Genomic DNA, 17,244 nt, shown 5'->3' on the forward strand with positions numbered 1-17,244 from the left:
ATATTAATAATTTTTATTTTCACAGAGTTCTCCTTGGAGTGTAATTTTTAAAAAAAGATATACAATAACAAGTGTTGGTGAGAATGTGGAGAAATTGGAAACTTTATATCTGCTGGTAGGAGTGTGAAATGAGGCAACCACTTTGAATAGCAATTTGGCCATTCTGAAGGAGATCGGCCCTGGGATTTCTTTGGAAGGAATGATGCTAAAGCTGAAACTCCAGTACTTTGGCCACCTCATGTGAAGAGTTGACTCATTGGAAAAGGCTCTGATGCTGGGAGGGATTGGGGGCAGGAGGAGAAGGGGACGACAGAGGATGAGATGGCTGGATGGCATCACTGACTTGATGGACATGAGTCTGAGTGAACTCTGGGAGTTGGTGATGGACAGGGAGGCCTGGCGTGCTGCGATTCATGGGGTCACAAAGAGTCGGACACGACTGAGTGACTGAACTGAACTGAACTGAAAAATGTTAAACATAAAGCTGGCATAAGATAAAAAATTCTTCTAGGTGTCTACCAAAAGAAATGAAAACACATATCCACATAAAAATTTGTACATGAATATTCATAGCAGCATTATTCATAATAGCCAGAAGTAGGACAATCCAAATTTCCAACAACTGGTGAATAGATAGTTTATATGTTGTATATCCACACAGTATTGTTGTTCTTCAGTCGCTAAGTCACGTCTAATTCTTTGCAACCCCATGAATTGCAGCACTCCAGGCTTCCCTATCCTTCACTATCTCCTGGAGTTTGCTCAAACTCAAGTCCATTGAGTTTGGTGATGCCTTTCAACCATCTCCTACTACTCAAACATAAAAGGAATGTCACAACATGGATAAATCTTGAAAGCGTTATGTTACAGAATCCAAACACAAAAGGCCACATGTTATCTGGTTCCATTTATATTAATGTCTAGATGGGTAAATCCATAGAGAAGAAAGCAGATTAGTGGTTACCAGGAACTTTGGGGAGGGGAGAATTAGTAACTGAGGATGGGTATGGGGTGTCATATTTGTGTCATTAAAATGTTCTGGAATTAGTGGTAATTGATGCAAATACTGCTAATAAACTGAAACACATTGAATTGTCCACTTTAAAGGGCTAATTGTGTATAATGTGAATTATATCTTAAAAATAAAATTAATAAGTAAAATATATGATATGTTAGAATATGATGACTATAGATTTGAAAGTCATTGATGACATGATCAGCTACTAACTACCAGGGAGCCTCGATTTCCTCTTTGGCAAAATAAGGGTTTAGTCTAAATGATCTATAGGGTGACTTCCAAATCTAGTTTTCAGTGATTCCCTCAATCTTCCTGCATGATTAGCAATTTCAAAATAACCCTGAAAGGTCAACTCTAGAATAAAATACAGCCCTTATACTTTAGGTATTTCGTTAGAGGCATCTCTATTCTTGAGTATTGGTTATTTTATGTATTTCCCTATTAATCAAAACAACTTTGGCTTGGTGGAGTTTCTGTAAGATTGTAATTTCCCACAAAGAATATTTCTAATTGATTGTGAGCTCATGAAGAGAAATCCTGAAGTTAAAGTAATTTACAAAATTGGGTATAACCAGAAATGACAGAACAATTTTCACAAGGGATTAATGAAGAAAGAAATGTGGGTAGCTGTTGGATTTTTGAGCCAAGTTGTGAACATATACAATAGTTATTGTTGACATGAAAATAGATAATCAAGAATAGTGACTTCATAAATTCTGTGAGTTCATAGATTTTGTATAAAGCTTATAGAACAGTGGTTAAAGTTTGGGCTCCATGATCACCTGTCTGGGTTAGGATGCTGGATTCACCACTTATCAATACCAAGCCACCTATGCCTGTTTCCTTATCTGTCATGTGGATATATTAGTTGTACCTCAGTAAGATGGTTTTGAGGATTAAATAATATGATGCATAAAGAGCACTAAGAAAAATATCTGAGCCATGGTAAGGACACAGCAAACATTAGCATTGGAATAATTTTCAACAAATGGGCTCCTCTGGTGGCCCAGATGGTAAAGACTCTTCCTGCAATGCAGGAGACCCAGGTTCGATCCATGGGTTGGGAAGATCCCCTGGAGAAGTTAATGGCTACTCACTCCAGTATTCCTGCCTGGAGAATTCCACGGACAGAGGAGCCCTGTGGGCTACAGTCCATGGGGTTGCAAAGAGCTGGACCGGATTGAGCAAATGCACACACACAGAGACATTTTCAAAAAGCGCTCAAACGCTTGATGAATACTTTCCTTGTAGTTCAGACGGTAAAGAATCTGCCTGCAATGGAGACTTGGAATCGGCCTGCCAATGCAGAAGACAAGAGACTCGGGTTCGATCCCTGGGTCAGGAAGATCCCCTGGAGGAGGAAATGGCAACCCACTCCAGTATTCTTGCTTGGGAAATTCCACGGACAGAGGAGTGTGGCAGGCTACAGTTCATGGGGCTGCAGAGTCAGATACGAGTGAGCAGCTAACACTTTTCACTGGATGAGTGTTTTAAGCACCCCCGACCCTGCTTTGACAAATAGAGTGTTTACAGTGTATTTTGTTCTAACTCAATTTTCTCAGTTATTTATCATTATTTCTTGTTACACAATGATATTTTTCATATTATAAATAACATTTTTTACAGAATAAAAGCAAGCAAACTATATTTTTTGCTTTTACAAGAAATATAGTTTCTTGAAATATACAAGAAATATAGCTTAAAAATCTATGTTTTGCTTTTACAATATGAAAACAATATTTTTCATATTGTAAATAACATTTTTTTTTTTTTTTTACAGAATAAAAGCAAAAACCTTCACTAACAAAATGAAGATCCTGCTAATTATATTTGTTCCTCTTTTCTGGACTAAAACGCTGTCATATCAGAGCCCAGGTACCAGTATATTTTATATTTATTGTTATTAGGAAAATAAATATTTTTATGTCTCAGCAAATCTTTATTTTAATTAATAGAAACAAGGGATGTGTTTCTTTACTGAAAAATCAAGGTAGACGGAATTTATTTGTAGTTGGTGATATGCAATGTCAAGCGTACTTAAGCTTTCAAAGATGACAGAAAGCTAGGTGCAAAAGTCATGAATTATGCTACACTTGGCCAGAAAAACTTCAATTATTCACTGATTTTCTGAAGTCCTGATGTTCCATGTCTCTATGAATAGAGTCAGCCCATTTGTTTTGTAGGCCCGTTTGCAACTTGGCCTTAATAAAGGAAAAAAAGGAACCCCACAGAGGAAATTATATGTATATAATAATAATATAAAAGCTTTAATATTCCATATATATGTAGAATATGAAAGCTAGATTTTTTTGTATTTATAAAAACATCATTCAAAGAAATATTTTTAACTCTGCACTGTGCTACCCTCAGATTTCCTGATATCAGGGTCACTTTTAAAGAAATATCTTGCTTAGTTAAACATTTATGAGCAGATCACTAATTGGGAGGGTGGAGGTAGCTGACCATTTCTGCTAGAGTCAACACTGGTGGTTTTTTCCATTGTCCAGACTCTCTTTATGAGGTATGAATACACTCCCCCTCCCCTAGTTGCTGTGAATATTGCCTACAATGTCTCACAGCAGTACCTCGCTTTCTCAGGAGAACTGCCCTTGGCTTTCCCAGAGCCACCTTACCCGGGTTATGCCTATAAGCCTCCAATCCTTCTCTCCAATTCTTGGGGAAGGTCTGTAGCTGATAACTGACTCCTGTCAGTAGCTAAATCGTGTCCGACTTTTTTGTGACCCCATGGACCACAGCCAGCAAGGTTCCTCTGTTCATTCAGTATTTTCCCAGGCGAAAATACTGGAGTTAGCTGCCATTTCCTTCTCCAAGGGATCTTCCCAACCCAGGGAAAGAACCTGTTTCCTGGATTGACAAGTGAATTCTTTACCACTAAGCAGGGGATGAAACTGTTTCCTACATTGGCAGGTGGATTCTTTACCACTAAGCCATCCCTCTCGAGCCAAAGAGGGATGCTCTGGTGTAAGGAATGCACCAGAATCTCCTCCAATCAAGCCACACCCTGCTTCTCTTCCTCTGCCTCCCCTCAATCAAGCTCCTGTTTCAGATCTGCCTCTATGATCTCCAGCCCAAGATAGCTGCTTCTTTGCTTGATACTGTTATAAAAGTTGCTTTTAATCCACAGGCCACTTGGCAACTTTATGGCATCACATTGTTTATTCTTTTAGTACAATATCAAGTTGTTTGGGGTTCCACAACCAAAAAACGAAAAAAATGTCAGTTGGTTGCCTTTGGCACAGAGTTGTAAAAGAAAAATCTGTTGTTAACATTACAGAAGTCCTCTTGTTTGACATTTTAGCATAAACAAGTACAGTTTCCTCTCTTTGACCTCCAGAAGATACTTTCCTTGGGATTCTGAGTCACCCTTAACAATAGGACATAATCTCAAAGGAGATGTGGTTAAAATATCAAGGCTAAACCATCTCCTTACTTGGGTTTGTTGTCATCTTATTTTGATAGGGCCAGGCCCTGAGTATGCTGATGTGGTGTTTCTGGTGGACAGTTCCGACCACCTGGGAATTAAGTCCTTCCCGTTTGTGAAGACCTTCATCAACAAGATGATCAGCAGCCTCCCCATAGAGGCTGACAAGTACCACGTGGGCCTGGCCCAGTACAGCGATGGGCTCCACAGAGAGTTCCTGCTCAGCGCCTTCAAGAGCAGGGGCCCCATGCTGAACCACATCAAGAAGAACTTCGGGTTCCTGGGGGGCTCCCTGCGGATTGGGAAGGCTCTCCAGGAGGTTCACAGGGCCTACTTCTCAAGCGGGAGGGACAGGAAACAGTTTCCCCCGATCCTGGTGGTCCTGGCTTCCGGAGAGTCTGAAGATGCTGTGGAAGAGGCCGCCGAAGCGCTGCACAAAGATGGGGTGAGGATCGTCTCTGTGGGGATACAGGGGGCATCTGAGAAGACCCTGAAGGCCATGGCCACGGGCCAGTTCCACTACCGCCTCCGGACGGTCAGGGACCTCAGCACATTCTCCCAAAACATGACGCAGATTCTCAAGGATGCAGCTCAGTACAAAGATGGAACAGCCTACTCTGATATAGAAGGTAAGGAGGCTCTTTGTTGAAGAGGTGTCCCACCCCCATGCATTCTGACCCAGAAAGCCATCTCCTATTATCTCTAAGTTGCCACCCACCAGAAATCTCTATTTCATGCAGAAATGTAGAAGACCTCCTTCTCATGAACTTTCATTCCTGATCTCCTAAAGCTAAAAGGAGACTACCATAGCTTATCATTTGAAAAATGCTTTATTTATGTCTTAGGAAAGTTCTACATAAGACCCCCAACAGAAGACCTTTGAGTACAAACAGTTTACTTAGGGAGTTATCCTAGAAAGCCTTAGCAAAGAGAGGGTGATGTGAGACAGGAAGCCACATATGCAGTGTTGATGAGCAGGTGGAACAGGTCAGTACACTCATGGAAGGCACCCAGTAAGTATACTGCCCTGCTGAGGGGATCCAGTCATTCTATCCAGAGTGAGGTAGAAAGAGTTTCTAGCAAATGAATTTTCCTGGCTGCCTCTGTGCTCAGTTGATAATGAGAGGCTATTCTGAGTAGGTGCTATCTAGTTCTAAGACTCAAGGAAGCCACTTGGTGTGGTAAAAAGTGCCCTTACCACAGGTCAAAAAGATCCAGACAATGCCAATAGCTGGCTGTGAACTTGAGGAAGTGATGTCGTCTCTGTGAGCCTTGCATCAGCACCTTCATTTGTAAGCTATAAAAGTTGAAATGATCTTGAAACTTTTTTCCTGCTCTCATTCACCAATGGGTTGATTTTGTAATCAGACCAGGTTATGCCTTAATAACAACCCACTCCAGTATTCTTGCCTGGAGAATCCCAGGGAAGGGGGGGCCTGGTGGGCTGCCGTCTATGGGGTCGCAGAGAGTCGAACACAACCGAAGTGATTTAGCGGCAGCAGCAGCATGCCTTAATAAAAAGTAGACTTCCCGAATAAGAAGTTTATTGATTTCCCTTGTAACAGTGCTCAGGTTGACCAGTTGTTTTGCTTCTATTCAAATACTTAGGTTGGTGGTGGCTCTTCCATCTTCAAATGTCACTTTCAAGGTGCCCTGGGAATTGGTATGCAGCTGGTGAAGGGGAAAAAGAGGGAAGGTCACTCATGGGATGAGTTTATGGGCTAAGCTTGGAAGAGGCACACATTCTGCTCACATTTCTTTAGTAAGATCTTAGTCCCATTGCCACACCTAATTGCAGGTAAGGCTGGGAACTATGTCTAGTCCTGTGAGCAAGAAGAGGAAATGGGTTTGGGTAAGTATTGGGCAGGCTCTGTCACAGTTAGTGCTGCCTCTGAAGCACCAGGAAGTACTTTTACCTTCACTTTTCTCATCCTTCATTCCTCCTGCCTGGGGGGAAATAGCAAGTTCCCAGAGTACATGTACTTCTCCTCCTAGAGAGAAAACCCTCCTGTGACCCTTCCCTGGTGGCTCAGACAGTAAAGATCCCCTGCAATGCGGGAGACCTGGGTTCAATCCCTGGGTTGGGAAGATCCCCTGCAGGAGGGTGTGGCAACCCATTCCAGTATCCTTGGTTGGAGAAGCCCCATGGACAGAGGAGCCTGGTGGGCTACCATCCATGGGGTCACAAAGAATCGGACACGACTGAGCAACTAAGCACGTGAATGAAATGTGACCCTTCCCCTTGGGAACCTTGGAGACCTTACAACCCTGTAGATAGCCTGAGATCTCCATGACAGTAGGGCTTTACCACCTTCTTAGAAGGCTCTGGGTACTGACTGTGTTTCTCTCACTCCTCCTGATTTATTTTACAGCGGTATATAGTTCAACAAGGGTTGCTTGTCAGGACCCTATCCTTCCCTTTGAAAGTGAAAGTGTTAGTCACTCAGTGATGTCTGACTCTTTGCAACCCCATGGACTATAGTCCACAAGGCTCCTCTGTTCATGGAGTTCTCCAGGCAAGACTTTTGGAGTGGATTGCCATTCCTTTCCTGATCCAGGGATTGAACCCAGGTCTTCTGCATTGCAGGCAGATTCTTTACCATCTGAGCCACCAGGGAAGCCTAGAGGTTAAGAATAAGGGTTTGGGAGTCTGAGTTCAAAGCCTGGCTTGGCTGCTAAGGGCCTTGAGTAAGCTGCTTAGCTTCTGAGCTCCAGTTTCCTTACCTATAAAGTGAGGATAATAGTGTTGGCCTTATGATGAGTGGTATGACTTGTATGGAGTTTGGCAAACAGTTTGTAATAGCTATTTGCAAATAAATGCTGAGCTGAGCAGGCTATGTTGAAAGTTTGTTTTAGCAAACTATGGGGGTGGGGTGGGGTTCAGAGCACAGTAGTAGGTTTATGAGAATTATAATTCCACAAATACTTCTGAGCTTGTACCGGGTACCAGGTACTGGAGAGATAGAGATAAGTAAGATATGTCTTTTGGCTTCTAGAGCTCACTATTTTATGGGTAGTTTTTGGCAAGATTTGAGCTTATCTCTCAGCTGCACTTATCACAGCTGTGGTTCCCCCATCTGTGTCTGGAGTGGGTATTTTCTGTGCATGTGATATACTTTCCCCTGCATTCCAGAGTTATAGAGCCAACTGCTTACCTGGCATCTTCAATAGATCTCAAACTCAGCATGTCTGAAACAGAGCTCTTGACTCCTCCCTCCAACCTGTTCTTCCCCCTATCTCCCCTACCTTGGAAAAAGACAGAACCAACATCCTCTCAGTTGTTCATGTCAAAAACCTAGGCGTTTTCAACACTTCCTTTTTGTTTCCCAACACATATCTAATTTATCATCAAGTCCACTCTACGTCTAATTCATGTATCAAAAGTACTCTTGTTATCTTTGCCCAAGAACCATTATCTATTTCCTGTATTAGGGCAATTACTTTTAAGTAAACTTTAATGAGTTCATTGTCTCCCTTCAGGAACTAGGGTGATATTTAAAAGATGTAAATAAGATCATGTGAGTCCCACATGGTTGGACCTGGTTCCCTCTGACCTCATCAGTCATTGTTCCCCTCACTCACTGGCTCTGGCTACTCTGAGCGTCTTGCTTGTTTCTACTTCTTGCTTTTCTTTCTGCCAGAATTATTCTTTTATTTTTCAAACAATGTGTAGCTGAATCTTTCTCTTTGCCTTTCTCAACCTAAATGTGATCCTTTCAGAGAGGCCTTCCCTAACTTATTTATGTCTCAGATAATTTAGTTCTTACCCCACATCACCAACATAGGGCAGCTCATTTGAGACACCTGTTTTATTTTCCTTGTTAGCATTCATTATGGTCTGAACTAATATAAGGAGAAGGCAATGGCACCCCACTCCAGTACTCTTGCCTGGAAAATTCCATGGATGGAGGAGCCTGGTGGGCTGCAGTCCATGGGGTCGCTAAGAGTCAGACACGACTGAGCGACTTCACTCTCACTTTTCACTTTCATGCATTTGAGAAGGAAATGGCAACCCACTCCAGTGTTCTTGCCTGGAGAATCCCAGGGATGGGGAGCCTGGTGGGCTGCCGTCTATGGGGTTGCACAGAGTCAGACACTACTGAAGCAACTTAGCAGCAGCAGCAGCAGAACTAATATAATCTATTTTTCTGTCTTCCCCATAAAGTAAGAACTCCTTGAGATCAGAGATATTTCCATGAACTCATACCTATATCTCAGCATTTGAAAGTGGTCTTGGTGGTTGTGGTGGAGGTTCATACTGGTGATCGTGGATTTGGAGGTGGTGGTTGGTAGAGGTGGTGGTAGTCATACTGGTGGTGATGTTGGTCGTGAAGATCATGGTGATGGGATGTGATAGGAAAACTGGTAAGACAAGTTCTGCAGATAGGGGAAGAGCATTTCAAGGTCTCTGAAATCAATGGCCAGTGTAAATTTTGCTCAGAATTTTTATATTTTTTTTCAGCAAAAAATTGCTAATTCTATTTGTCATGACTCCCTCCATTTTCCCTAATGATGTCTGACAAGCTATACAGTGGCTTTCTCACTCTGAGCCGGGGTCTGTACTAACCTACTTGCTTTTTCTCTCTCCGTAGTCCCCTTTCCCAGGGCCTGTAAGAAAGATTCAATTGCCGACCTCATGTTTCTGGTGGATGAGGCCGTTGGGACCACAGAGAATCTAAGGCTCCTGCAGAACTTCCTGAAGAACATCACCTCCTCCATGGATGTGCAAGACAACTGCCTGCGGATTGGACTTATGAGTTACAGTGACAGAGTCGAGACGGTTTCTCCTCTGAGCTCGAGCACAACCCAGTCTGAATTTCAGGAGCAAATCCAGAAGCTTTCTCTGCGGGCTGGGAAATCCAGTGCTGGAGCTGCCATTGATCAGCTGAGGAGGAAAGGCTTCTCAGCAGCACATGGCAGCAGACGGGCACAAGGAGTGCCCCAGATAGCAGTCCTGGTTACGGACAGGCCGTCGGACGACAGCGTGCGTGAGGTGGCCCTCGACCTCCGGCTGCAGGACGTAACCGTGCTTGCCTTGGGCATTGAAGGGGCCAACAAGACCCAGTTAGAAGAAATAGTGTCTTACCCTCCGGAGCAGACCATCTCCATGCTGCAGTCCTACGCAGACTTGGATAATTATAGTAAGAAGTTCTTAAAAAAGCTCCAGAATGAAATATGGTCCCAAGTCTCGGCTCGTGCTGAACAAATGGAACTTGATAAAACTGGTATGTTTTAAAAAATACTTTTCCTATTATAAAAGTAATACGAGCAGTTGTCAAGGGTGGGAGCAGGGGCAGGCTCAAGGACTTACTGTAATTGGGTAAAGGGATTTTGGGGGTTATGAAAATATTCTAAAGCTAGATTTTGGTGATGGTTTCACTTTATACATTTTCAAACCTTATGACTTTTCTAAACGTTATTAAATGATTGCAATGGATGTTTTAAGCATATAAGTCATACTGGGATAAAATATAAAAATCGTAATTTTAAAATAGTTGAATAGTGTTGATGAACATAAAGGAAAAAAATAAAATCTCTTGAAGTCTTATCTTTCAGATAAAGCCATTCTTAACATTTCTCTTATCTTTTAGTCTCTTCTCTCTCTCTCTACACTCATGGACACAAACACATGCATATACATTTTAAAAAAATGGTGTAACATGGGTATTGGTGCTGTTGAGAAGAACTTTATGTAATGATGACAATGTTCTTTGTCTTCACTGTTCAGTAAGGCAGCCACTAGCCAACTTTGGCTATTGAGCACTTGGAATGTGGCTAGTGGAACTGAGTTTTAAGGTTAACTTAGAACTTTTTATTTTTATTTTAGCAGCCACATGCTGGTGGCTGGCATGTTGGAGAATGCAGGAACACACAGTTGGGTACTTGTTGTATCATTTACAATTACTTCTGAGTGTGACTAACAAAAGGAAAAAATATAGCAGTGATTTAGATACAATAAAATGATTTTCTGTTTCACAAATAAGTCCTAAGGTAGGTTTAAAGAGCTGGATGGTATACCAGTGTCCGTGTCTAAGTTATTTTCTTGTTTGTGGTCTCTATTCCCAGGATCATAATCCAAGATAACTGCTCCTGGCATTACATTCACATCCAGCAACTAGAATGATGAAAGAGAAGGAAAAGGCAGGGTTCCCCTGCCTTTTCTTCAATGGTATTCCCGGGAATTACACATACCATCTTTGCTTACATCCCATTGGCCAGAACTTAGTCACATATCACTCTTCATTAATGTAATCTTTATTTGGGGCAGCCAAGTACCTCGGCAAATTACTGGGGTCTAAATTAGCTTAGAAGAGAGAACGGATGTTAGGGATAACCAGGATGATATGCCTTACTCCCTTTTCTATCAACCTTATACCATGAACTTTGGTCCACCTCTTTAAATGTTCATTGCCAATATTCTTTTTAGGTTGGGAATAATAATATTTCATCCTCTGGGTATAACAGAATTTGTTTGATATATCCTAAATTGTTGGATATAGAGGTTGTTGCCAGTATTCTGCTTTTATGAAAATCTTAGCAGGGATCATCATTATACTTATATCTTTGTCCACAACTGAATCTGCTATAGCCTTACCAGGTTCTTTTCAAAGGTGCCAGGACATACAGACAAAACACACTTGATGTGGCTTCGAGTTTATCTACTCCTGAGCTGTCTGCTGTCTTCACACATTTCCCTGCAATAAAACGCTTTCCAACAATTGGACTCAAATTTGGTAGCACCCACCTGGAAAAGAATCCTCCAATCATATTAAAGGTTAATTTTAAATTCACATTAGTCAACTGAAAGTAAAAGGATGCGATCCTGGGCCAGCCCTGACTTTCCTCTTGCATGTATACATTACACGGCAGCAGCAAAGAACCAGTGTCCCATTCCCTCCTGTGTGATACAGAGAGGAGTCCTTCAGAGTGGCAGCTGCTTTGCTGTGGTATAAAGTTTAAGGCATAGGGGGATGTGACAAAAACCACTGTTGCCATTATAGAATGTCTACATGGGAAGAAATGGGGCCTAAGGCTAGGACAAGGGCTACCCTTATCTTCCATAAAGCCTCAGTAAGTGGCTTTGTGTTCATTCAGTGGCTCTCAAATATTGGTACCTGACAGGTAAGGATTCATGTAAAATTGATGTATCAAAAATATACCCAGGAAAACTGGAGATTGGTAGGGAAGTGAGGATACGGGACCAGGAAGGGCAGGATGATAAGCAAAGTCCCATGGAGGGCCAATTCCACTGAACCATTCTAGAGACAGTGTGGGTTAAACCTTAGAGTTGTCCTAGTCAGGGGCAATGTAACCAAAGAATTTATATTCCAGCACACAGGAGGAAATGTTCATTTCCAGACACTTGTGGCTCAAGTAAAAAGCAAAAAGGATTTCTACAACCTGAGTAGCCAACCACCCCTAGATACTGCTGCTAGCTGTTTAAATGAAAGTTCTGGGAACTGGTTACACAAAATTCCTGATAAAGGATTTGAGGGGATATAGGTGGAGCACCCACAGTGTCTACTATAATTTTATTAGGGCTCCCTGAGGAGATTGTTAATAATTCAGTGGCCCAATCCAATGACTCAGTGTCTGCAGGTAGGTCAGGCATTTTAGAAAGCTCTCCAATGAACTCACACTAGCAGTATCTGAGAACCACTGCCTCAGTGAATTTGCCATGGTCTGCAGTGAGACAGCCAGCTTTACAGTTTCAAAATGGTCAAACACAGACAACCAATCTCTACTGACTTAGTCACTGCTGTGTCCACCACCTCCCACACTACTGTCTCTAATTTATTTAGCAGAATTTCATTAAAGCAAGGAAAATCTCACATTAACCAAACCAGGAGACTGATGGATAAGAAAAGATTGATGATTATCTTTGTAGTGGAGCTATAGTGCCGGAGACCTGGACACTGGAGACCATATTCCTCTGAGAGATACAGTCTCTCCCTATAGACATATATACAAGTGGGAAGCTAGTCTATAAGCAGAAGATTGCTGGAGGATGTGGAACCAGAGCAAAGGAGTTAGTTTTATGACTTAAATGTCTTGTGGTATTTAGTCAGGGGGATGATTCTATTTTAAAGTCCAATATATAGATCTATATCTCTAGATAACTGTGCAGGTGAGACCTTGTCCCAGGGCACACATTTTTCTTCAACCCTGTCCAACTGAACTTTTTAGATGGATATATTCTGTAATTACACTGTCCCATGTAATAGCCACTAACCACATGGAACTGTTAAGCACGTGAAATGTGGCTTTTGCAACTGAAGAGTTGAATTTTAAATTTTATTTAATTTTCAGCCATTTGTGTTCACGTTTTAATAGAAACATGTGACTAGTGGCTAGTCACTAGTCTAGCCATGGTTGGATGGGCATTGCCATGGTTACCCCCTGGGACTTGAATTTTTCTCTCCTTCATTACTGATCACCATTTTTCTTTATTAGATATATAAATCAATTCATTCTGGTCTCTATCAAGTGTTTCTGTCTGGGGATCACACTTGTCTTTTGCAGATAACTGCTTACCTTTGCCCTAATACTTTATACGTTGATTTCATAGTTTAATTCTCAGAGTCAAACTTATTTTCAGTATTTCTGATTTCTTAAGAGCCAACTCCCCATAGCCTGAAGTAGTGTCAACAGCTATAAGTTACCAACAAGCTATCAAGAAAGAAAATATTTCTGAAAAGACTAAATTGTCTTGTATTTTAGAGACCTTTTCACATACTCAACCAGGTAACTGTACACATAACCTAAAATTTAAAGGTATATATTTTTTTCTTCCACCCAATTTAAAAACTTGGTGGAGTAGTAGAGTAGTACTCTACTAAGCAGAGTAGTGAAGAGACTATTAGGAAACTTAAAGCACTTTTTGACAGAGCTTCTGCTCAACAAAGGAAAAATATTGAGAGCTCTTTGATTTATAATTTCCTGTTGAAATCTTGTGATGTACCAGGCCTGAACTGGGCAGAAGCAGAAAACGAGGCAAAGTCTCTGCCCTCATGGAGCTGACATTCTGTGTCAGCAAACAGGCTGTGCTCAAATGAATAATCAAGTAATTTCAGAAAGTAACGGGCATCATAAAGAAAGCAGACAGGGTAGTGGGGTAGATAATGATTGATGTGTTTTAGCTGGAAGGGAAGAGAAGGACTTCTAAAGACCTACCTTTGAGTTGACACGTCCATGAGATGAGAAGCGACCAGCCTGTGAAGATTCGGGGGGAAGAATATTTCAGGAAAGAGGACAGGCACAAAACTACAGGAGGCAGCCCGGTGTTGCTGAAACACAGCAAGGAAGGTAAAGAATTGCCAGTTTCCTTGTGGCTGGGCTGGTAAAGAATCCGCCTGCGATGCAGGAAACCAGGGTTCGATCCCTGGGTTGGGAAGATTCCCCTGGAGAAGGGAAAGGCTACCCACTCCAGTATTCTGACCTAGAGAATTCCAAGGACTGTATAGTCCACGGGGTCGCAAAGAGTCAGATACAAATGAGCGACTTTCACTCACTCACTCAGAAATAGGATGACAAAGAAAAGGAGGAAAAAGTAGTGTTATTTTTCATTTTAAAATTCTAACTACAGTGATAAATCATTTAAGTAGAACAGTAATATGGTCTGGTTCTAGTTTTAAATATATTATTCTAGTTGCTCCAGGTAGAAGAGGTTATTGGGGCAGTAAGAACAGAAGGTCGTCTGAACCTATTTCTCAAAGGAATGATAAGGCATAAACTACAAATGCAGGCAGGTGTCAATACCAGAAAATCAATCTTAACTAAAAGCCTGGAGGTTTGGGAATCTGGTCTTTAGTCTTTAATTCACTGACTGCATGACCTCAGTGACTGGGCCTCACTCAGTTTCAACTGCCTCACACGGTTGCGGTAAGTTTCACAGGAGAAAATGGGTCTGAATGTGGTCAGTGAAACGTCCAGGCCTCAGCTGAAGTGTCCTCATTCTTTAGAAGCTGTTACCGAATCCAAACTCACTCTGCTCTTGATCCACAATAGGCCGGTAAGTCTGAGATATGAGGTGTTACGGTAAGGAATAACAACTTTATTTGGAAAGCCAGCTGACTGAGAAGATGGCAGACTAATGTCTCAAAATAATCATCTTATGGGGCCTGGATGCCATGTTCTTTTATAGAGCACAAAAGGGGAGGAGGTGAGGAAGTAAAGTAAAAAGGTCCTAAGTTTTGCAAGCATCTCCTGGAAAGGCCAGCCTCAGGGAGGGGGGCTGTTACTTTCTTCTTTTTGCAGCCATTCACGGGTGGACAGAGTCAGAATGTTTCCCTGGACAAAGTCACTTTAGCTTACCATTCAGGCAGGGTGGCAGAGTTCCTAGGCAGGCCGTTATGTATAGACGGTATCCTTTTAGTGAACAAAAGCAACTAAAGTAAAAGAAACAGATCCAACATGTAGTCAGATTTTGTTTTTCCCTGTAACAGCTTCACAGCCTCAGGCTCCTTTCCAAATCCTTCTGCAAAGTTCTCTCCAGGTTCTCTACAATTAACAAAGAATGTACTTTCTGTTTTCAATTTTTCTGCAGGCTGTGTGGACACAAAAGAGGCTGATCTCTATTTCCTCATCGATGGCTCAAGCAGCATTCAGAAAAAACACTTTGAGCAAATCAGGGAATTCATGTTGGCGGTGATAAGGATGTTTAGCATTGGTCCAGACAAAGTTCGAGTTGGAGCTGTGCAGTATTCCCATGAGAAAAAAGTGGAATTTGGTATCAGTGACTACCTTGATGATGTGAAATTAAGAAAGGCTGTTTTTAACATCAAGCAACTTAGGGGCGGAACTCGTACTGGGGCAGCCCTGGATTTCATGCTGCCACTGATGAGGGAGGGAAGGAAGCAGAGGATGAATGAGGTACCCTGTCACCTCATTGTGCTGACCGATGGGATATCTGGAGATGCTGTCCTGGAACCTGCTGAGAGACTAAGGGCTGAAAATATCACCATCCACGCGATTGGTATTGGGAAGGCTAACAGAACACAACTGCAACAGATTGCGAGGGAAGAGGAAAGGGTTAACTTTGGGCAGAACTTTGATGCTTTAAAAAGCATCACAAATGAAGTTGTTCGCAGTATCTGCACTGAGAAAGGTAAGCAAAACAAAAAGGCTTTATTATCTGTCCTTTCCTAGTTGTTTCAGGGGCACTAATAGGCCAAGTAGAGGAATGATGTGACCATTTGTCTGGCTCACATTTTGCTGAAGGGGTTCAGCCCCTGACTTTAAGCCAATTGCCAAGGTGGGAGAATCCCTCTGTAGACAGCTGCCCTGAGGCCATCTTGAAAGCTGTTAAGTGAAAAGGCCGCTAAGGATGCTGTTGTCTTCACCAAGCCCACTGCCATGCAGGTGAAAAAAAAAAGTGTGAAAGTGAAAGTGTTAGTTGCTCAGTTGTGTCCCACTCTTATCCACCCCATGGACTGTAGCTCGCCAGGCTCCTCTGTCCGTGGAATTCTCCAAGCAAGAGTACTGGGGTGGGTTGCCATTCCCTTCTTCAGGGGATCTTCCTGACCCAGGGATTGAACCCAAGTGTTCTGCATTGCATGCAGATTCTTTTACCCTGAGTTACCAGGGAAGCCCTATATTTGTGTGTGTGTATGTGTGTGTGTGTGTGTGTGTGTGTGTGTGTGTGTGTGTGAGACACATTAATGGAGGCAGATGAGAACACTGGAAAGAAAACAGGCTCTGGTTTTCAGTGGGTTAGGATTCAACTCATTTCATTACTTGAGACTTGTACTTGCTCATCTATAAAATTAGGACAGTACCTACATCAGAGTATCCTTACAGTAAATACCAACTGTTATTTCTTTATTATGAAAGCGTGCCTAGTCCATATGTAACCCCTATTTTTTTTTATTTATAATGCAAATACATACTTGCATTTTTGTTCTGACTAAAAATTAAGTAACAGAAGTTAGGAAGAACAATGTGAAAATTCCTGCTGTGGACCTTGAATGGGTTACTTACCGTCTACTTGGCTTGGTCCTGTATGTGCAGGCTTATTATGAAGCTTAAAGGAAATAATGCACATGGAGCATTTAGAGGAGGGCTTAGCCCATGGTAAGTGCTACATAAAATGTGATTATTGTAAAAGATGGTCAAGGTGTTCATTGGTATGGAAAAGAAAAGAATGCTCACTTTACTTGAACTTACAAAGGTGAAACTGTGTTGGAAGTTTCTCTGAGCCACTAAAATCCAAAGAAAAATAAGCCAGCAAGTAAGTAACATGGGCAGTAAAATCCTAAACCATAACTTTATTGATCTTTTTTGTCCTGTTATGGACAGGAGTAAAGCTGGGTCTTCAGGATGTCTTAGAAACAGTATGAATACAAGTTCCTTTATGTTTCCTGGAGTTGATGGCAAGGAAAATAAAAAGATTTCAGGAAAAATAAAATAGATTGTACTGAGGTCTTTTCAAAGGCAGGGACCAGTCTGAGGAGGGCCAGGATATTTCTTATTTGTTAAATATTTCTTATTTGCCAAACCCTGGCATACCTGAAGGAGGAGACAAACTGTGGTCAAGGAACTGAGCCACAAGACGGTGAACAGAGAGGCAGAAAAACCAAGACGCTGAAGCTGGAGGGCCTAGAAGAAAAACATTCCTCTCAGAGAAGACGTGGACGGAGTGAGGCACAGGGTATCCATTCACGGGCAGGAAAAGAGGCTCTAGCAAAACATAGGCCCCATTCCACACAGCACAGAATATGGTTTTTCTCTTGTGTAGTTGTCCGGGGTGAGCAGTTCAGGTCTAGCAAAGAGGCAGGTCCATTTG

At 42.1% G+C, this 17,244-nt stretch overlaps 1 protein-coding gene across 1 annotated transcript in view; it reads left to right on the forward strand.

The window, feature by feature from the left end:
- Positions 1-2,815: 2,815 nt before the first annotated feature.
- The window catches only part of COL6A5 (collagen type VI alpha 5 chain), a 116,406-nt gene continuing 101,977 nt past the window's right edge, over positions 2,816-17,244 (forward strand). Inside the window, 4 exon segments of the mRNA XM_005898394.3 lie at positions 2,816-2,893; positions 4,499-5,089; positions 9,053-9,685; positions 15,007-15,567. Of these exon segments, the coding sequence (XP_005898456.3) occupies positions 2,827-2,893; positions 4,499-5,089; positions 9,053-9,685; positions 15,007-15,567 (1,852 nt within the window). The 5' untranslated portion in view covers positions 2,816-2,826.

Source organism: Bos mutus, chromosome 1 (assembly GCF_027580195.1).
Source record: "Bos mutus isolate GX-2022 chromosome 1, NWIPB_WYAK_1.1, whole genome shotgun sequence".
NCBI classification, from domain to species: Eukaryota; Metazoa; Chordata; class Mammalia; order Artiodactyla; family Bovidae; genus Bos; species Bos mutus.